The 23316-nt window shown below is 40.2% G+C and overlaps 1 protein-coding gene across 11 annotated transcripts in view; it reads right to left on the bottom strand.

The window, feature by feature from the left end:
- The window catches only part of SLIT2 (slit guidance ligand 2), a 427330-nt gene that overhangs the window by 27210 nt on the left and 376804 nt on the right, over positions 1-23316 (bottom strand). For 7 of the 11 annotated variants that reach the window (XM_030564146.1, XM_030564137.1, XM_030564144.1 and 4 more), the window contains 3 exons: positions 15136-15162; positions 2635-2728; positions 15-152 (listed from right to left, as the gene is read on the bottom strand). In XM_030564146.1, the coding sequence (XP_030420006.1) occupies positions 15-152; positions 2635-2728; positions 15136-15162 (259 nt within the window). The remainder of the gene's footprint in view (positions 1-14; positions 153-2634; positions 2729-15135; positions 15163-23316) is intronic. The other 4 variants (XM_030564141.1, XM_030564143.1, XM_030564142.1 and 1 more) reach the window with 1 other exon arrangement.

The raw sequence follows: 23316 nt of genomic DNA, 5'->3' as shown, positions 1-23316 counted from the left end.
CAAGTCTCTCTCACCTGTACCCTTCTGGGCATATACATGTATACCCATTCACTGCATCAGTACACTGTGCTCCATTTTTACACTTGTTGTCTTGACAGTCATCATAGTCCATATCACAGTGTTCTCCTACATATCCAGGTGTGCAATCACATCTATTGAACAGGAAAGTATATTGGTTAGTACTATGCCTGTCTATAAAAACAATATACATAAGAAAATGCCAGAGATGGAGTATTTTATTAACTGAAGTGCAGCATTAATTTAGAAAATCAATTTTTCGAGTCACATTTTAACATAATGCACTATTAAAATATAACTCTAGTATGGTGTTGAGAGCGTGTATATATTGATTAATTACATCAGAGATCTGTGGGACGCATTACTTTAGGAGGCACAGAGGAATGTTCAGGGGGCACCCAGCTCTGCTCCTGGCCCCAGTCCCGGCTGCTGTCCCCACACCCCGACTGTCCGCCTTAGCTCTGCTCCCAGCCCTGCCCCCGCCCCCAGCTGTAGCCCCAGCTTCAGCCCCCTCACCCTTGTCCATGTTCCCCCATCCTGGAGCAGTGGCTCCGCTCCCAGCGTTTTTTAAGTTCATTGTCCTTATTCTGCTGCTCTTACTCCTTCCTTTCCTTAGAATCATGAAATCTACCATCTCATGATCATTTTCATCCAAATTGCCTTCCACTTTCAGATTCATTACCAAATCCCCCTTAATCAGAATCAAGTCTAAAACAGCTTCCCTCCTGGTTACTGCCTTCACTTTCTGAAACAAAAAGTTGTCCCCAGGAACTTACTGGAAATGTTGTGTTTTGCCATATTACTTTTCCAATAGATGTCTGGGTAGTATTAGTATCAGGTCTTATATTTTACCCATTACATTGTGGTTATTGATTATCTGATATTATATCAAATATATTTAGTGTAAATCTGAAGGACCCTCATGAATCATTCTGATAGTTCTGCTTGGAATATATGAGTAATGTACATCCATTCAAAATAAGTGAATATGGTAAACTTAATTACTGGGAGTCAGAAAAATAATCCAAGATTAGTATCCTTGTGCAGAATATTTTCTTTGTCAGTTATCAGACAACAATGAATAATGCAACACTGCATTTACACAGGCATGTTAGAGTGATCACAACTGTTTTTTTTTTAAATTTCAGCTAACAGAATTTAAAAGAACTAACTCTGTTGCCTATGAACCAAAGTGGTTGCAGTAAGGTTCTTTTAATTTTGTTTAACATAACAAAATAAAAACTGACTTGAAGTGGTGTATTTTCAGTACTGTATGCAGGGCTTTGACAATGCAAATCTCATCGTTAATGTTAATGGCAGTTCTTCAGTTAAAGCCTCACACATTAAGTTGAATGAGTGCTCAGAATTATTTAGCTCACAGATCAATGGACAAGATTACAAATCCATACTAGCAATAACACAGCTGTCTAAAAGTTATCTATATGTTCTCTCTTTTACCAAACACCTAACTACATCAATCTTTGTGATTACCTCACTAATTTTTCACTCAGTCTCATACTTTTATGCCTACAACTTGTTTAGAAGTACTGAATTTAAATTTAAATGCCTACAACTCTTTAAATTAGGCCCATCAATAAAAATGTATCCAAATCTGTCTTAAGTCTTTTATCTGACAAAAAGAAATGAGTTAAGTGAAGGAAAAATGAGTATAAAGCACACTATTAAGAAGTTAAAAAGTTGACTAAGTGAGATACATGCTCAAAGCTACTGAATGTGTCATCTTCTGGTTTAAAATCTCAAAGTATAATATGGAAGTTTTATGTTCTGTGTAATGAAGTACAAGAAGCAACAATAGTTTTATTGATTGACAATATGAAAATGAGTAAATGTATATAATGTACAACAATGTTCATCAAAATAACTCTTAATATTGTGATCCACTTTAAAATTATTAGCTCCACTGCATGTACATTTGAATATTTCCAAAAAAATATGCCTTTTTAAAATAACCTGTTATTTAAAATGTGCTAAGAATATCAATTTTAATGGCATAAGCTGATTTTGAACACAATAAAATATATTACATAAAACAGGTTGCTCATGAATGACAGTTGAAAGCAGCAGGTTTCCTAAATCTACTAATCTAAAGTCCATTAAAATACTTTTTAAGAGTGCATACTAATTAATGTTAATAAGGATGTCTTGTAATTAAAGATTAGTCTTCCTGGTGATGAACTTCCTTATTTTATAATGGCTTCAATGTGTCTTACTAATAACCTGTCTTGTAATTACCACTCACAAAGCAGTACAATAACCCCTCTTTAATTTAACTTAATTATTCCCTTCACAGTCCAAGTTTCCAAAAGGATTCTCTGTAGACTGTCACAGAGAATGAAACTCTCCATTCTTCACTGGTCCTATTTAATCCACACTACTAAAAAAAACAGTTAATTCACTAGATACTTTTCAAGTTAATACATGAGTGTATATGAAAACAAATGGGTCAGGTTCTGCCATTGATATGTGATCACCATTATTATGAATGTGCATTGATAGCAAAATTGACCCACATGAAAACACACTGTGAAGAGGTGGAGTAGAATAAGAGAATGGTAGAAATAGTGTAGTTGAACTATGACAATATTTTATGCTTACTTGTATCCTTTGAGTGTCAGGATGCACTTTGAGTCATGTTGACAAGGGTTCAAGTCTTGGGCACAGAAATCTAGTTTCTCCTCACACAACTCACCTGCAACATAATATACACGGTCAGTTCAGGGCAAATACCACAATGCCCTGACAATATTTGTCTTTATCTCAATAGCAACGCTTACTATAATCAGCCACTGTAATTTAAATTGTTAACATGGACAAATTCTATACTTTATAATATGTAAGCAATTGATGTATTCTGATTTTTCCTGATATCCTTCAGGAAACAGCATCTCCAGACTGGTCTTTCCCATTGAGCCAACAGTATAAATGCAATTTCTTGCACTTAAAATTAGGGCTGTCAAGCAATTAAAAAATTAATTGCGATTAGTTGCACTATTAAACAATAATAGAATACTATTTAAATATTTTGGATGTTTTCTACATTTTCAAATATACTGATTTCAATTACAACTCAGAATACAAAGTGTACAGTGCTCACTTCACATTTATTTTTGATTACAAGTATTTGCACTGTAAATAAACCAAAAAAGCATATTTTTCAATTAATCTAATACAAGTACTGTCATGCAATCTCTTTATCATGAAATTTGAACTTACAAATGTAGAACTATATACAAAAAACTGCATTAAAAATAAAACAATGTAAAATTATAGCACCTGCAAGTCCACTCAGTCCTTCTTCTTGTTCAGCCAATCACTCAGACAAACAAGTTGGTTTATATTTGCAGGACATAATGCTGCCTGCTTTTTGTTTACGTCAGCTGACAGTGAGAACAGGCGTTCTTCTCATGGCTCTCTTATAGCCGACGTCGCAAGATATTTATGTGCCGGATGCATAAAAGATTCATATGTCCCTTCATGTTTCAACCACCATTCCAGGAGACATGCATCCATGCTGACTATGGATTCTGCTTGATAACAATTCAAAGGAGTGCGGACCGACACACGTTCATTTTCATTATCTGAGTCAAATGCCACCAGTAGAAGGTTGATTTTCTTTCTTGGTGGTTCGGGTTCTGTAGTTTCTGCATCGGAGTGTTGCTCTTGTAAGACTTCTGAAAGTATGCTCCGCATCTTGTCCCTCTCAGATTTTGGAAGGCACTTCAGATTCTTCAACTGTGGGTTGAGTCCTGTAGCTACGTTTAGAAATCTCACATTGGTACCTTCTTTGTGTTCTGTGAAATCTGCAGTGAAAGTGTTCTTAAAATGAATAACGTGTGCTGGGTCATCAACTGAGACTGCTATAACATGAAATATATGGCAGAATGTGAGTTTTAAAGAGCACGGGACATACAATTCTCCCCCAAGGAGTTCAGTCACAAATTTAACGCAATTTTTTTTAACGAGCATTATCAGCATGGAAGCACGTCCTTTGGAATGGTGGCTGAAGATAAAGGGGCATACAAATGTTTAGCAAATCTGGCATGTAAATACCTTGCAATGCCGGCTACAAAACCGCCATGCAAATGCCTGTTCTCAGTTTCTGGTGACACTGTAAATAAGAAGAGGGCTGCATTACCTCCTGTATATGTAAACAAACTTGTTTATCTTAGTGATTGGTTGATCAGGAAGTAGGACTGAGTCGACTTGTAGGCTCTGGAGTTTTACGTTGTTTTGTTTTTGAGTTCAGCTATGTAACAAAAAAATCTATATTTGTAAACTGCACTTTCACAACAAAGAGATTGCACTACAGTATTTGCATCAGGTGAACTGAAAAATCCAATTCCTTTTATCATTTTTATAGTGCAAATATTTTTAATAAACATAATATACACTTTGATTTCAATTACATCACAGAATACTATATGAAAATGTAGAAAAACATGCAAAATATTTAACACATTTCAACTGGTATGAACTAAAAAACAAAACATAAAACAATGAATCACGACAATGAATCAGTTTTAATCATGATTAATTTCTTTGACTTAATTGCATGAGTTAACTGCTATTAATTGACAGCCCTACTTAAAATATTTGGCACTTTAAAGTAATTATCTACTTGTGGTGACTAGGAACACACTACTGCCTCTATTTACTCTCACTGATACAAACAGGCCATCAATATTCTTTTCCCCCTAGTTCAACATGAGCAAACTACACATAGTGATATTATATATACACACATATATAATTAATGGTCATATAGCCTGCCCATACTGTGCTTAGGGATCCACAAATCTAGTGGATTTGCAGATTCCAAGGAATGCCCCTCTTGGCATTTGCTCCAATTAGCAATGGAAGTAGGGTGAGCAGAGGAGAAGCAACACTGGGTATTGACAGAAGAAAAGGTGAGAAGACTGGAGGTCTCAAACACTCATCCTCACTACTGAAGTGGCCTTTTGCTGTGAGGAAGCAGGAAAGCTGCTTTGCAACTGCTTTGACACCACACTCTCACCCATCAGTGCTTACTGTCTGTTTCCTACAGTTGCTCCACGCAACTGCCACCATACATAGGGAAGTGGTACACAGTGGCTTCAGCCTCTTTAGAGGATATGAAAATTGATGCCCAAGGACAAAGCTGGGAGGACAAAGAAGGAGGCATGAGGTGAGGAGCCGGACAGTACCATTTGGGACATTTTTTCCCCAAAGGGTGAGAGTTGGGGAAGGGAGAAAGATGAAAGATGCTAGTGTGGGTTAGAATATACTTTTTGGGAGAGTGGCATGGGAAAAGAAGTGTGTGGTAAATCCAAATATTGTTGTGCCCTGGATGTATCTGATTAAAAAAACAGCTAATTCACATAGTTAATGATATGGTGAAACAATCTACAATAATGTTTACAATAAAGATTTTATTTTGTGACTACCTTACAGTAACCATGAGAGAAGCTTTGTTTCTTTATTCAGCATATTAGTTACTATCATATCTTTTTATATGGTCAAGGAGCGGGTAATTTTTTTGCTGGGCATGTGTGCCACGCTTGTAGAACACTGGTGTTTTAGATTGGTCTCTATAAATACTCAAGGCAAGGGATGACATTTTCCAGGTAGCCAGGGGGATTTAGACATATATTCTATTAAAAAACATGGAAGAGGTAAAAATGCCTGTGACCATGATCTTTAGCATCTCCAGTCTGACCGGAAGGAAGTCTGTGAATATGAAGGAGTAAGGGGTACATATGCTGAGTGAGTTTCTGAGGTTATACACAGTAACCATTCTAATTCTAAGCAAGATAAGTGGCTGATACAGTATATGATTAATAAAGTATTAAAAAGACACTAATGTAATTAATGCCAATCAACATTGAGTCTATGAAACTAACTTGATATCTTTTTTTGATAAGATTACAAGTTTCGTTGTTTAAGGTACTACTATTGATGTAATATACTTAGAGACTTCTGCAAGGCGTTTGACTTGGTACTGCACAACATTCTGATTAAAAAACTTGAATGATATAAAATTAACATGACACACATTAAATGGGGAATCATCATCAATGGGTGTTTTCCCAGTGGGGTCCTGCAGGGATTTATTCTTGGCCGCAAGCCAAATACCTTTTTAAAAATCAATTACCTATGAGAAAACATAAAATCATCACTGAAAAAGTTTACAGATGACACAAAAATAATTACTAGGACAGGTTGATGACTCAGAGCAATCTGGATCTCTTGGTAAACTTGGTGCAAGTGTAAGCAGAGTCAGGATGAGCTCTACCCTGACATCTGGTGGAAAGAATTTCAGAGAGTGTATTTCCATAGGCACGCCTACCCCATCCCATGCTGCCGAGCTGTGGGACTGCTTTGTGACAGAAATGACTCAACCTCAGTTGAGTGGTACTTGCTAGACAAGGGACCTGGGTTCCAAAACCCAGTGAACTGAGAGAGGCTGGGGACAGGTATCTGTGCCTGGTGGTGCAGTCTCCTTGTGGAGCCAGAAGCACCAGTTCCACCTCCTCCCCTCTCCACTGCGGAATGTCAGAGCTGATTTTTTCACTCCCTCAAGAATCTAAATACAGGTTACTGAGCTGAACTCACTTTGGGCTAATGGTGCACTAGCACTGGGGCTCCCCCACTAAGAGCTGAGATCACTAAGAGTTGAAATCACTAAAGAGCTGAAATTACTGAGCTGAGAACACTGAGTACTGTGCTAACTAGTGGGGGAGCCTGAAGATATACTGTGGAATAGAACAGCTGGCGGAGTGGAGCAATTGTGGGGACGGCTGGAGTGGATCATGGGACAGCTGGTGGCAGCAGAGCGGCTGGCAGAGCGGAGTAGCTGTGGGGCAGGTGGAGCAGCCCACAGGGTGAGTGGAGCTGAGCAGTTTGCAGGGAGAACTGGAGCAGCTCATGGAGCAGAGCAGCTGGTGGAGCGGAGCAGTTTGTGAGGACGGCAGGAGGAACAGAGTGGAGCGGCTGGTAAAGCGGAGCAGTTCGTGGAGAAGGCGGAAGCAGAACCTATGGAGAGGCAGGGCAGTTGGCCCCGGACCACGTAAGGTGCCCCTTTCTACCCAGGCTGGGGGGAGGGACCTCTACAGATAAGCTCTCAAACTCTGGGGTGGCATTGACCAGAGACTTTTGGGTTGTTGGACTTTGGGGTGATTGGACTTAAAATCCTAAGGGGAAAAAGGACAGTGCCAAATGTACTTGGAGGTGGGTTTCTGTTTATGGTTTGTGTTATAATCCTGTTTGTGGTGTTTCTCCAATGGGATGCCGCATTGATTCCTTCCTTTATTAAAAAGATTTTGCTACACTCAGACTCCGTGCTTGCAAGAGGGGAAGTATTGCCTCCTAGAGGCGCCTAGCGGGGTGTGGTATGTGAGTGTCCCAGGTCACTGGGTGGGGGCTCGAGCCGGTTATGCATTGTGTTACTGAAACGGAACCCCTGGATACTGAACCCGGCCCTTGTTGCTGCCAAGTCAGAGGGGCAGAAGGGTTACACAAGCAAACAGTACACATTTCAATAAGGCTAAATGTATACATCTAGGAACAACAAGTGTAGGCCATACTTGCAGGACGGGGGATTCTATCTTGGGAAGTAGTGACTCTGAAAAAGATTTGGGAGTTGTGGTGGATAATCGGTTGAACATGAGCTCCCTATGTGACTGTATGGCCAAAAAAGCGAATGAGGAGGAGTAGAGAGGTTACTTTACCTCTGTATTCGGAACTAACGTGACTGCTGCCAGAATACTGTGTCCAGTTCTGGTGCCCACAATTCAAGAAAGATGTTGAAAAAGTGGACAGGTTTCAGAGAAGAGCCACGAGAATGATTAAAGGATTAGAAAGCCTTATAGCGAAAGACGCAAAGAGCTCAATCTATTTAGATTAACAGAGAGAAGGCTAAGGAGTGACTTGGTTACTGTCTAAGTTTTTACACAGGGAACAAATATTAAATAATGGGCTCTTCAATCTACCAGAGAAAGATACAATACAATCAAATGGCTGGAAGTTGCAGCTAGACAAATTCAAACAGGAAATAAGGTGTAAATATTTATGTTTGTGCTGTTCTAAACAAAATACGCCATTCACAAGCACTAGAGATAAAGTTAAGACAATCTGTATAGTACTTTGCAGCCATCTGTTGTAGAAGAGCTTGTTTTTCAATTCCGTGACAAGCGTTAACTTAATCTACAGTCCAGTCCCAAACTGGGGTGTTAGTATTCACCCTGGAGAACTGGACTTGCAGTTCACACAATTCACACAATAATATTCAACATAGAGCAATGCAGATCTGGACTTGGCCATCAGAAAATCCATACCAACAAGATCCATGCACAGCTTTCCAAAGGGGTTTGGTAGCACACTGCCAATCTATTAAGACATATTTCCTGTAGAGCTGCACTCTCTTAATGACACAGATTGCCAATCTCATAAAGCCATGCCAATGTGTATATGAATTAATAACACAAGTCCATGATCTCCTGACAGGCTGCTCGATGGTTCTCAGGGAAATTACCAATAATAATATTATTTAATCAATATATACGGGCAACTCAAGAAAGTTCAAACACAGGCCACTAGGGCTGACTAACCCATAGGACTTGAATTCTGTTCCCAAAGCCTCTTGCCTTGTCTGTCTGTCAAATGCAAGATTGTTGTTATTAGATCAGTGCACAAAGAATCCTAAAAAATAATCTCACAACATAACAATATCAAACCAAACATAGACCCTCTCTTCTGAAGGAGTGGTATTCAAATAAATAAATGGTTAAGAGGGAGTAATTCTTCACACACATAAAATCAGCTTGCAGAACTCACTGATGAAGAGATTACAGAGGTAAATTTTTTTAAATATTTAAAAGGTGAAATATAGCTTGGCAGAGAATTTGAGAGAATTCTAACTCCCATGATCATAAACTGAAATGAACAAAAAACCTGTTTTATTTACCTAATTTATGTGTGTTCTATAGTTTAGAAACATTTTTTAAATGAAAGGGTTTTTTTTTACTTCTAGAGCACAACTCTTCATTAAATTTTATGACTGTGCAATCGCATAATATATTATCCTGATCCTGAGTGATATGAAGATGTCCCTGCAGAATGCTACTGAAACTCAATATTCACAAGACTCAGGCACAAAACCTCCTATAAATGCCCCCAACTTGAATATGGGGTACAGTTGAAGGTTGAGGCCAAAAGTTCAAAAGTGAAACTCAGCTACACATAAAGTTTGGTATTGTTTTGCCTGAAAATATAAGATCAATCCAACTTTGCTAGAATCTGGGCTTACAGTTGGCAAATGGTCTGAAAACATCAACGACCACTTCTGAGGACCTGGTAAAAGTTTGATTTTTTTATGGAAGATTTGTACAATATATATAGAGAGTGCAGTCTAAGGTGCAATGACTGGGGTATGAACCTATTGTCCAATTAAAAGGTCTCCTGACTCTTGTTGACTTGAAGGGATACTGCATAATGTGTTCTGGGAGTATGAAAGGAAGGAAAATATTCCCTTACATTTTTGAAAATAATTATTTCAAAAACCCAATGAGGAAAATGGACAAAATTGTTAAGTAAATCAAGAAGTCAGTCCAGACAGAAATATTTAGTTCAAACAGTACATTAATAGGTAATCTAAAAAGGGAAATACTGCACTACATCAAGGAAGTGGGAAATCCAGTGGCCAATGTGGTGAAGAAAGAACATAAAGAACTGTATGAATAAAGGCCAGGTTTTGAGTAAATATGACCTATTTGATCAAAACAACTCTGAAAGATTTACAGACAAGAGAAGTGAGATGAGAACAAAGTTTTCAAAGACGCCTCAGAGTGGCCACCAAAATTTGCACCCCTGAAATGTTATTTTTGCATCTACATACATACCAGAGAAAAAAACATAAAAAATAAATAAATAAAGAGATACAATGCCTAACTACCCATCTAAGTATTTGCATAAGCACAGTTGTAGGCACCCAAAATATAAACAAATATAAAAAATAAACTAAAAATTAAATAATAAAAAAGTGTAGCTGTTGAAGAATAAGCATGAAGAACTTAGTAGCACATTTTTTAGGTGTAATGATTTGTAGAACACTTTGAAAAGTTGTTCCTAAGAGAGTAAATAGAGGGACAAAGATTGATGTTCTAAAATCACGAGTTCTTCAGAATTTAATCAGTATGGACAAGATGCAAGGGAGAAAAATAATTTACAAAAAGGAAGAGATAGTGACAAAAGTGAAACACCTACCAAAAAAAAAAGGCAGATTATGTTTTTTGACTTTATTCAGAAGGAAAATTTTGGAGAGCCACCTAAACCAGGAATTGTAGAGCCAGTTTTTTTAAACATACTTTAGGTAAGAAAAACGGTTGTGATACTACTGTGCATCTTTAAATTCAAAAAAGTTTCACTTCAATGTTACATGTGTACAGTCATCCACTCATTCACCCATTTAGTAAAATAACTGTGGCTTTCATAAGTTCCCTGCCAAGTGATCAGTTTCTTAAAGACTAGAAAATTGCTATACAACAAGTGTTTTATTTTCTAAATCATTTAGAAGATCAAGCAATGATAGATTAAATAGCTTAAATAGTCAGTTTTGTAGAAAATATCAAAACTATTCTATAAAATAATTCCACAGTTTAATTACAAACAAGAAACATCATTTTTTGCATCAGATATGTAGCTTAATTATTTTGCTCAACCTCAATCCTCCAATGGAATTCCACTCAAGTAAATGGGATTCTATGTGGGCACTGGGGACCGAGCTAACAGATCCTATTTCAAGAACAAGGCCTAAAAATTCAAAGATATTTTTGTTAGTTAAAATGGATGTTATACACTTGGACTGTCAAACAACATATTAAAGACGGTTGATTTACCATAAGTGATCCTTGGTTACCTAGTGGGAAGAGTTTATCAACTGGTCAGACTTATATATTAGTTTTCTGTCCTCGCCAGATTATAATTTATGTTAATGCCTTGTATGAGAATATTTAATAGCAATTATCCAGGTTTTCTAAAGCTAAAAACAGTAGCAATATAATAAATAAAGAAGAACAATACAATCACGTATTTAGATCATTATTATTATTTTGGATAACTTGATCAGTAAATTGTATGTGTAAATTGCTACATTATTTACAGAGGAGTTGGGAGGTGGTGTAACAGAAAATGAAATTGTAAATGAAATAACTTGACAAAGTACCAATCAAGAAAATTATCTGAAGGTATACAGAAATATTCTTAAACTCATCAGCACTGCAGCAAAGGCAAACAGGATATTAGAATCCAAACCAAGAACAGAATTAAAATAAAACTGACTACTATTTTTCCTTAATCATCATAACAAATACACAGTGTTCCAAAGCAATATACCATGTGTACAGGGCAGGCTTAATGGTAGTTAAAGTAGTTACTGGATGGTGTGTGTGTGTGATTATTTTTTTATTCTGTGCTAGGCCACCACAAATTGTAAGTCTATTTCTGCAGTCTTTTTGCTTTCCATGAAAGTTATACAGTTTTTCCTCCTCATGTTTTTGACTGAAGTCACTAGTTATTAACTACATCTGATTCATACAGCAAAAAGATTGTTTTAGAGAATGTTAGTTCTAGTTAAACTATATGGCACTGAAGTGGAAGGTTGAGAGTTTGACAAACCGTACACAATCAAAGTACTGTATCATCTCTAAAACTATGAAAGTACTCGGCATATGAATGGGAAAATATAGTATAATATAAATGAAATTGTAACCACCATGCCAATTAAAACAAAAGAACAAAGTTTTAAGTTGTTTTAACTAAGATTAAAATACAAAATTCTCAATGGCATTAGGAAGCACATTACAACTCAGAGTGTTAAAGTCCCATTTTAAATCACTGAGAATCAGACTCCCAAAATTATGTTAAATATAACTTCTGACTCTGCCTCACCTCTGCATTATTCCAATTTTATACCAGTGGAATTCCGTTCATTTACATCCAATGCTAGTGGATCCCCAGTGCAAGACTGAGACCTTACTTATTACACTGTTTAATGTGATAACAATAGGTATTGGCAGGTAAAGACTGTGCAATAAGTATTCAAAAAAAATATAACATCATTCAGAAAAATAATGAATTATGGCCTAAAGATACAAAACAGTATCTTCATGGGAGAGGTCCCACTGAAGTCAATGAATCTAATCACATTACCAAGGATTGTGTACATTCTCAAGATCCAGCTTTTAATCTTGAGTGGAAATGCATCATAATTGGTGGAATGATCACAGTGCTCAAATAATAATTTACAGTTGCTTGAGATACACTAGTTACATTAACAGGAATATTTTATTAGGAGCAACCCAGGGTGAGAGTAATATAAGCATTTCTCTTTAAACTCTCATAAGTCATCATACTAAGGCATTGATTCAGCAGGGTACTTAGGCACATGACTTAAACTGATATGCCTCTCAATTAATTGGACTACCTAAGTGCTTAAAGTCAGGCATGCGCTTAAGAACCATATTTAACTGGTGCCCAAGTGCATTAGATGCATTTAAATTTTTACTCGTTACCACTAGGGCAGTGAAAATTCTATATATTAGGAAATGTGTAAATCAGGTTATATAGTTGGTTGGTGTAGTACTTCATTAAACTGAGAGAAATATTTAATTTCTATTATTCCTCTTTTTCTTACTGAGTTAACAATTAAGACATAAAGGCCTCTGCAGTAAACAAACAGACTTATACTGCTAGTAATTTATGATCAACTAAATGCACTTTCATATACACTAGTAAACTAAGTAGCATAAAATATGCATCACATTTCTATACACCTGCTTAATTTTGTCTTTGAATCCTAGTTTACCTCCCCTGAGCTTTTTAATAATTTGATTGTGTGGGTTACAGTAATTACAATATATTATGTTTTTCACTTGTTTCACACGTTTCCAACAACGAGAACCTTTTTTCTGATTATGTGTCTCCTTTTAATCTCACATAAAACAGATATTTCAATGAGGAGATATAATTGTACAAGGGGAATATCCATTCAAACTTGAATTGGGAACCCTGTGTGAAAGAAAATTCAGATCATTTATACTTTATGCTGCAAGAATTCAGTGAGTGTAACAAAAGTACTTTGCACACTTATAAGCAAATTTCATAAAAAAATTACATATGCTAGTTCAGTAGTCAGTGCAGTTTGGTTTTGGTTCAACATTAAAAATAAGACGATGGATTTATTTGTAAACAGTGATGTTGTGTTTGAATGGTAGCTGGCTTTCCTAAAAATATGCCCACTAATAGTCATAATAAAACAAACCAATTGTACATCAGCCTGGCAGGGTGGTCACAGAGCAATGAGCTAATATATGAGGGTGAGAGTTAAGACAGGAATGGGCAAACTTTTTGTCCCGAGGGCCCCATCTAGATATGCAAATTGTACAGCGGGCCATGAATGCTCACAAAATTGGGGGTTGGGGTGTGGGAGGGGATGAGGGCTCCAGCTGGGGGTACGGGCTCTGTGATGGGGCAAGAAATGAGGAGTTCAGGGTGCGGGAGGGGGCTCTGGGCTGGGAACAGAGGTGTGGGGGGGCAGGCTTTGGCTGGGGGTGCGGGTTCTGGGGTGAGGCTGGGGATGAGGGGTTTGGGGTGCAGGAGGGTAGTCCAGGTTGGGACCAAGGGGGTTGGAGGGCAGGAGAGGGAGTAGGACTGGGGCAGGGGGTTGGGGTGCAGGAAGCGGTCAGGGGTGCAGGCTCTGGGCAGCGCTTACCTCAAGCAGCTCCCAGAAGCCGTGGCATGTCCCCCCTCTAGCTTCTATGTGGATGTGCGGCCAGGCAGCTCTGCGCACTGCCTTGTCCACAGGCGCTGCCCCTGCAGCTCCCATTGGTCACAGTTCCCAGCCAATGGGAGCTGCAGGGATGGTGCTTGGGCGGGGGGAGCATGTGGAGCACTCTAGCTGCCCCTACACATAGGAGCCAGAGAGGGGACATGCCACTGCTTCCAGGAGCCATGCAGAATGGGGCAAGCCCCTACCCCGCTCCCTGGTTGGAGTGCCAGAGCAGGGCAAGCCCAAGACCCTGCTTCCCAGTGGGAGCTCGAGAGCTGGATTAAAATGTCTGGCGGGCCAGATGCGGCCCCCAAGCCGTACTTTGCCCACTCCTGGTTTAGGATCCGAGTGTGGTTCTGAGCAGCAAACTGAACCCTTAGGAGAATATTATGTTGTTTTTCAATTACCCATTCCCACCTATTCAAAGAATGGCACTAACAAACTCGGTCCACCCTTCACTTCTCTATAGGAGGATTTTCTGTGATGGGGGCAGATTGTGTGTGTGGGGAAATCGAAAGAGAACAGGAAATAAGGAGGAGGAAAAACAGGCATATCCTTCAGCTACTTAAAATTAATCATGAAATACCAGTGCTAGGAACTGATCTAAATGTGTAATTCAAAATGATGGATCAGAATCTCTTCCATTATTGGGTTAAATCAACCTTGTGTTTTAGTGACATTAACGTTTTGACAGAAACCCAAAACATAAGGTTACTCAAAATTAAGGCTGCATATATCTCCATTAACTTTCTCTGTTGCACAGCCTCATATCACTGTGTGATTTTTTAGATGCAATATGTGGTGTTACACTTGGTCACTACAATGATAAACAGGAGGACATCACAATCTAATGTCTAGCAGGACAATTCATATAAAAAACTTAAATGGGTATTTTAGAATCTAGAAAGCATTAGACCAGAACCAAAGTAAGTCTTACACCTGTTGGGTACAAGCTTTATTAGGAGACCATCTCTGTAAAGCAAGCCACTTTTATCGGTCACCGGAGAGGATGCATAAGGTACGTTTTAGTATATTTGAACAAGACAATGTATACAGTGTTAATGGTCTGTTCTTGTATCACTGTCTTCTGTGCAAAGAGCTGTATTTTTACCTTTAATAGCATTTATTTGCTATGTATGGAGTAAAATGCCTGATCTGAGGATTTAGGGTTCGCTTGCTAAATGTTAACTATATCACTTCTCTGATCACGTGCATACACTGAAATCCATGCACCTTTAAAGAAAAGAAAAGCAAGAAACGAAGGTAAGTGAAAATAGGCTTAAAAGACAACTGACCTTTTTCCACTTCATTCAGATTAGCAGCTTGCAGTGACAAAGACAGAAGAGACAAGAGACTTTTTACATTGTAATACAACAGCACATTAAGCTAATGCACAACTATAGCAGCAGAGAGGTTTGCATAGCAAAGTGAAGCGAGCTTCAAATTTTTACCTACAGCAGAACAAAACAAACAAGAAAAGTAAGACGTATGTGCTACTGCTGGGATAGAAAGAGTTGCGCTGCTAGACCAAGGAGATATGTGCTCTAATGACATGGTAATGAACAAGAGAAATGATCAGTTTTAATTTCTAGGATGCACATGTAATGACCTGACAGTCATTAGATTTGAGGATAAAAATGAGATGATAATTAAGAGAGCAAGGCAAAGTTAAAGAGTGCAGGACATAATGTGAGCAACTTTACATGTTATTCATCAGCAACTCCAGGTCTCTTCTGATCCTGTGTGCTTATTGTGGGTTTCATAGTTACATTCTGTGACATCTTAAGAATGTTTACAGTACAACACACATACCATACTTGTCTTTGACACTGTGATGATAGTGTTAACTGCAAAGCACAATCTTAACTTGGCAGATATGGAATTGTGACTACTAAGGAAGCCACAACATGTTTTTCAATTCCGTGCCAACTGTTAGACAAAGATATCAATATTCAAAATGTGGCAGGAGAGATGCACACATTGACAGGTTTTGAGACAGAACACCCTTCACAGTATTTTCAAAGTTTATCTATACAGGAAACTGCTGTTTCAGAGATAATATTGCGATCCTATCATGCCTACCATCCCAAAAAATAAACTCAAGCATGAACAATTTACATTTTAGATTGCCAAATTCTGAACATTTTCCTTATCCTGTGTAGAAATATTAAACTGCATTCACAGACAGCCATCCATTCAAAAAATATTCTGGCATGGTGCAAGTCCACATTCAGTTGCCATGTACCATGAAATCTTTAACATGGACAGCTCCAAGAATTAACAGAGCAGAACAAGAACCACAAGAATCTAACTGGAAAAATATAACCCAAACTACTAATTAAGTCTTAGAGAAGAAAGGAATTAAAGCTTTAAAAAAGCGGTGTAAATCAGTGTAACTCCACTGAAGTCAATGGTAACCTAGGGCGTATTACACCAGCTAAAGATCCGACCCTACATTCCTGTAACTGTTCACTTCAATTGATTTTACGTCTAGTTCTGATTAGTAGAACACTATCAAAATATTTTAAAGAAATTTGTCTGTGTTAATGATGGTTTAGATGACTAAAATACATATAATTTGAACAAAATGATTTACACTTGTCACTGTTTATACTCTGGTTACTTATGGCATTTTACCCAGTGAGGACAATAAAAACAGATTAGTCAGTTTCACTTTTGTTTATAGTCAATTTCAATGTTCAGTTCTCACACATTAGAAGAATGTTGCAAGGCCTGAATTGCAAACACTGCCAAGAAATGTTTTAAACACACCTGGAACATTGTTAATATTTTTTTTCTTTCCTTTTTAAAAAAAATTATGATACTGTTTCTATTAAGCAAGCAGTATCTCACACAATTCTAATTATGGATATCTGGGCTAATCTCTCTCTGCAACTTCAAAGAGCTGAACCAGTCTCTGGCCAGGCCTTCTCTGCTCCCATTTGCTACCAGATGAGTTATTCCCAAGCTGTGAAACTTGCATAGCCTCATTATTGACAAATATTCCAGAGATAATGAAACAACTATGTACGTTAGATCAGGAAGGACTGCTCTATGGTAATGATTCCACTTAATGGCTGATGCTTGGCTCATGAGCCATCTAGGATGCACAGAATTGTGCAAGATGCTGCTTGCAGAAAGGAAATTATTGATAAGAAAATTTCAGTTCTGCAGTCCGGCATCTCCCACAATTCTGGATGACCGGGAAGTAGTGAGCAGTGATCAGATATAGGGAGGGTTATGAAAGAAGAGACTGGTAGAAAAGAAGTACCCGCCTTTTTATGAGCTCATTCACAGGTCCGTATTATTCTAGGCCACCATCTTCAGGCCCTTCTGCCAAAGGACACATCTGCGGAAGACAGAACGTCCATCTTGTAGCGCTTAATGAAGCTATTAGCTATAGACCAAGTGGTCGCTTTGCAAATTTCCAGAATAGATGCACTTGCTCATTCCACCACAAGGTTGCTAAGAATCTCGTGGATTGTGCCTTGATGTCTTCTAGTATAGGAAACATTAATGATGAATAGGCTTCCACAATACATTGTCTAATCCACCTAGTGATGGAGGACTTGAAAACTCTAAGTCCCTGGCACTTTGTGTGGAAGGACATGAATAGAGAGTCCGATCTTCTCATGGACTCTATGTGTTTGAGATAGACTTTCAAGGCTCTTCTGATATCTAAGCTTGGATAGCTATTAAGAAACAAGTCTTACGAGATAAATAAAAGGCCAATGGTGAAGTCAAAGGCTCCTCAAAAGGGATGTCTTGCCAGGGTCCTCAAAACCAGAGGTGGGTTCCATTCTGGAAAGTAATCTGACCGTTAATCTGGCTAATTGGACTACTTGAAGGAATCTTGCTATCTGTGAATTTTCTGTCCGAGAGCCCGAGGATCTTGTGAATAAGCATGCTACGAAGAATGGACACCAGACATACAATGGTACTGGGCTGAAGGCCTCTTTCTATGCCTTCATGGAGGAAGTACAGCATGTTTAGCATTCCAGGATTTCCAGGATATGCATTGTGCTGTGCACTTGTAGAATCTGACCAGACAGAGGAGTATTTTTATAGTCTTCTAGCCAAAAGCAATGCCTTAATGACTCTAGAAGGCAAACTGAGGGTATGTCTACACTACAGGATTATTCTGATTTTACATAAACTGGTTTTGTAAAACAGATTGTATAAAGTCGAGTGCACACGGCCACACACAGCACAATAATTTGGTGGTGTGCATCCATGTACCGAGGCTAGCGTCGATTTCTGGAGCGTTGCATTGTGGGTAGCTATCCCGTAGCTATCCCATAGTCCCCGCAGTCTCCCCCGTCCATTGGAATTCTGGGTTGAGATCCCAATGCATGATGGTGCAAAAACAGCGTCGCAGGTGATTCTGGGTAAATGTCGTCACTCATTCCTTCCTCTGTGAAAGCAACAGCAGACAATCATTTTGTGCCCTTTTTCCCTGGATTGCCCTGGCAGATGCCACAGCAAGGCAACCATGGAGCCCGTTTTGCCTTTTGTCACTGTCACCGTATGTGTACTTGATGCTGCTGACAGAGGCGGTACTGCAGTGCTACACAGCAGCATTCATTTGCCTTTGCAAGGTAGCAGAGACGGTTACCATCCCTATTGTACCATCTGCTGTGCCATTGTAAATTGGCGATGAGATGACAGTTATCAGTCATTCTGTACCGTCTGCTGCTGTCACGGGTGCTCCTGGCTGGCCTTAGCCGAGGTCGGCGGGGGGCACAAAGACAAAAATGGGAATGACTCCCCGGGTCATTCTCTCCTTTATGTTTTATCTAAAAATAGAGTCAGTCCTGCCTAGAATATGGGGCAAGTGTACTAGAGAACCAGTGTACCAGAGAACCAGAAAGCATAGCCACTCCGTGTCAGATCCCGCAGAAATGATGAGCTGCATGCCATTCTAGGGGGTGTCCCTGCAACAACCCTACCCATTGCTTCCTCCCTCCCACACCCCTCCTGGGCTACCATTGCAGTGTCCCCCCATTTGTGTGATGAAGTAATAAAGAATGCAGGAATAAGAAACACTGACTTATTAGTGAGATAAAATGAGGGGGAGGCAGCCTCCAGCTGCAATGATAGTCCAGGCAGTACAGAATCTTTTCTTTAGACATGAAAGCGGGGGGGCCTGATGGAGCTCAGCCCTCAGTTGCTATGATGAAGACGGTTACCAGCCGCTCTGTACCATCTGCCGGGAATGACTGGGAGTCATTCCTATTTTTACCCAGGTGCCCCTGGCCGACCTCACTGAGGCCAGCCAGGAGCACTCACAGGATGATGAGGACAGCTATCAGTCATTTTGTGCTGTACTGTCTGCCACAGGGGAGGGGAGAGGAGAGGATGCTGCTGTTCAGAGCCGCAGCACCGCGTCTACCAGCAGCATGCAGTAGACATACTGTGACACTGAAAAACATCAAGAAACCATTTTTTCCCTTTTCTTTCACAGGGGCATGAGGGGTGTAAATTGATGAGATACACCCTGAACCACCCCGGACAATGTGTTTGACCCTACAGGCATTAGGAGCTCAGCCAAGAATGCAAATGCTTTTCGGAGACTGCAGGGACTGTGGGATAGCGGGAGTCCTCAGTACTCCCTCCTTCCCTCCATGAGCGTCCACTTGATTCTTTGGCTTTCCGTTACGCTTGTCACACAGCACTGTGCTATTGACTCTGTATCATAGCCTGGAGATTTTTTCAAACGCTTTGGCATTTCATCTTCTGTAACAGAGCTGTGATAGAACAGATTTGTCTCCTCATACAGTGATCAGATCCATTATCTCCCGTACGGTCCATGCTGGAGCTCTTTTTGGATTTGGGACTGCATTGCCACTCGTGCTGATCAGAGCTCCACGTTGAGCAAACAGGAAATGAAATTCAAAAGTTCACGGGGCTTTTCCTGTCTACCTGGCCAGTGCATCTGAGTTCAGATTGCTTTTCAGAGTGGTCACAATGGTGCACTGTGGGATATCGCCTGGAGGCCAATACCGTCAATTTGCGGCCACACTAACCCTAATCCGACATGGCAATACCAATTTCAGCGCTACTCCTCTCGTCGGGGAGGAGTACAGAAATCGGTTTAAAGAGTCCTTTATATCGATATAAAGGGCCTCATTGTGTGGACGGGTGCAGGGTTAAATCGGTTTAACACTGATAAATTGGATTTAAACGCGTAGTGTAGACCAGGCCTAAGACCTTCCAGCGCCTCCCTCTCAATAGTTTTGCTGTTAGTTGAAGCCCATTTTGAGTCCAGATGAAGAAAAGGACCTTTGTGAGAGGATGTCTGCTCCCCACGGAAGCCGGTGTGGGAGTTCCAGTTAAATGAGGTCTGAAAATCAAGGTGTCCTTGGCTAATGAAAAATTATAAGAATTACTATTGTCTGTTCTCATTTTATTTTCTCAGTAGTGGGAAGGGTGGAAATGCACATAGTAGGCCCTGCAGCCAACTTTGCAACAGAGTGTCTGTCCCCATGGCTCAAGGGTCTGCCTCCCTTGTGAAGTATGTTGATCTCTTTGCATTCCTAGGATTCGTGAATGGGTTGGTTGAAGAGAGGCCAAATGTCTGAACAATAAGTTTGAAGTGCTGAGATCCCTCTAGGCTTTTCTCCTGGACCTCAATTTCACTGTTTTCCCTTGGAGAATCTATTGTCCCTTTGTTGTTACCCGTCTGAGGATGAGGGGCAAAAGGAGCGCCTCTGTCTGAAGGTCAATCTAAACTCTCTCCTGGGGACACTTAGTCAGAAAGGGAGAGATTGTTTGGATTTTGCCACTGTCAGCCACCACCTTCTCCAGATTTTCTCCAAAAAGGAGAGAGCATGTAAATTTGGCAGTGCAAAGAGCTAACTTAGAGTATCAACTGTCCAGAGATGGAGACATATATAGTATTTGGATATGAACTAGAGGCTATGACTCAGGCTGAGAAGCTCATTGCATCTATTGAGGCGTCAGCTACAAATGCTGATGCTAGGGAGACTTTCTTTAAAATGGAATCAAAGTCAGGATGATCTCTGTCCTTAAGGGTTTTGAGATCCTGCAAAGCAGGTAGCTGCTAGGACGCTCAGACTGGTGGAGGAGGCTTCAAAGTCCTTTTTGAGAATGGCCTCCATCTTTCTATCTGTAGGGTCCTTGGGGCAATCCTCCCAGGGGAGGGATGCTACAGAGCCAACAATAGAGCCCTGAGGTTCTTGCATGTTATAGAACCTGAGGTCACTCTTGTTAATGTGCTTGCCCTTATCAGGCTTGTTCCATTCATCCCTAATCACTTCCTTGAAGGAAGAAGGAAGAGGTATGCTGCCTCAGGGAAGGCTTTAGAGACGAGAAATTTACTCTAAGGCTTACTCTGACGAGACTGCTCAGGTTGGGTTCGAATCATGGAACAGCCTTGATGCATGTAGCTTTACATTTCTTAAAAAAACAAAACCACAAAAAAACCTTTGCTGTATTTCCCCCACATTCCTGTTTGGATTCAGAGCCAGACTGCTCACCTTCCACAGTGGAGGAGAGGAACAAGGATGAGGAGGAAAAGAAGACAGAGGACTCGTATCCAGTGGTGAGCTGGAGCCAGTTCACGCCAGTTCATACGAACTGGTTGCTAAATTTTGAAGCAGTTTTAGAACCAGTTGTTAACCTGCTTCCCTGCAAGGGGATGCTGCGGCTTTGATGGGCTCTTGCCAGGGAAAATACATACTGTGGCACATCCCTTAAATCAGAACTTTTTATAGGGAACCCGTTCTTAAGATTTTGGCAGCTCATCACTGCTCGTATCTTTTTTGCGTGTGTGTGCGCGTGTGTGTGTGATTTTTCCTTCTCTTTTTTGCCTGTTTACATTTTTTCAGTTGTTTAGCTTGTTTCAGGAGTGTAATAGCTCTGCTGTGGCTTTGGTGAGGCCTTTTGCAGCTTGCCTTCCTTAAGGCCTGAAGCCCCCACAAGAGGTTTGATTCAGAATCCTTCCCTGCTGAGTCCCATTCCCTGTCAGGACAGTGGGACTTCTTGTCCAACCTCTCCTGGTTGGCTTGTGGGGGAAGGAAGTTGATTAGATGCCCTGCTTCTTTTTCCAGGGCACTTGGGACTCACTTTCAGATGGGCGGGGAGGCCTTATGGCCCTACAAGCCTCCCTACTTTTTCTGAAGGGGTTCCCTGGGACTTACCCCCAACCTGAGCAGTCAAGGTCCTTATCACTTTTGGAGCCTCACCCTGCTGGGATTCCTGGTCCATTTTCCCCCACTGGAGTTGCGTCTGCCTGGGTGGGTAGGGGACTCGACCTGCCTGTCCGACTGGTAGCCCTAGGCCTAACAGAGTCAATTGTCTGGGTACAGACTGGACATAACTCACTGTCTGCCAAGCCTGGAAAAGCTGCTTCACAGACAGAGCAGTGCTTCAATTTGACCCAATATTCTCTTGGCTGTTCTGCTTTGCCTGTACAGAGGCAGAGGATCCAGCAGGGAGATGCTGAAGTGGAGACTCAGGGAAAGTTAAATCTCTGAGGGGCTAACCAACCAAGGGAGGAAGAGGAATGTTGGCGAGGAAGAGCACTGCCCCCCACTGCCCAAAAAGTAGGCAGAAAAAGATAAAAAACAGAAGAGTGAGGGTGTGAGCAACAAAAACTGCCACGGTCTGCTGCCATGAAGAATAGAAGTTGGGGGTGGGAGGGGTGAAGCATGGCCAGAGAGTGCAATGCCAAATGCCGATCTGCCTCTGTGAAGCTGCTGAGAGAGGAGAGCTGCACAGATATCCCAAACTGTGGTAGACAATGGACTGCAGTATGTAGAGATTGCTGCACGTGAAATTTACAAAGTTCTTCATGCAGTTTGAGTTACTTAGACTGAGATTTAGTTACTTACCTTTGAATCAGGCAGAGAACAAAAAAATCATAAAACAATTTGTGACTTTAACCAATAGTAACATTGTTTTATCCTCTATATACTGTTTCCCCATTCTCAGATCTTGACATGGTTTGTTAGTTGTACAAAGTCATGATTATAACATGATAGGCTTATTTATTTATTTATTTCAAGCTGCAGGGTAAGTTAAGGCAGGATGTGAAGTCATTGTACATTGGGTGAAATCACAGTAGCTGATTTTACTGTGTATAGAGTTATCTATACCAGTCAAATCTGGCCATATATACACTGCTACCCCAATATAACGCTGTCCTCGGGGGCCAAAAAATCTTACCGCATTATAGGTGAAACTGCGTTATATCGAACATGCTTTGATCCGCAGGAGTGCGCAGCCCTGCTCCCCCCGAGCGCTGCTTTACCGTGTTATATCCCAATTTGTGTTATATCGGGTTGCATTATATCGGGGTAGAGATGTATTTAGAAAGTATTTTTTTGGGGGGGTGGGGGTGAGGGACAGGATGAGGAAAGCCTGAGAGGTATTGAAGTATTTTAAAATCTTGACCATAATTTCTAACTACAATACAATTAATAGTACAGTCCTTATAAAACTGTTTGGTCTTA

The sequence above is a fragment of the Gopherus evgoodei genome, chromosome 5 (assembly GCF_007399415.2).
Source record: "Gopherus evgoodei ecotype Sinaloan lineage chromosome 5, rGopEvg1_v1.p, whole genome shotgun sequence".
In the NCBI taxonomy this organism is placed as follows: Eukaryota; Metazoa; Chordata; order Testudines; family Testudinidae; genus Gopherus; species Gopherus evgoodei.
This window is presented reverse-complemented; position numbering and strand designations above follow the sequence as displayed.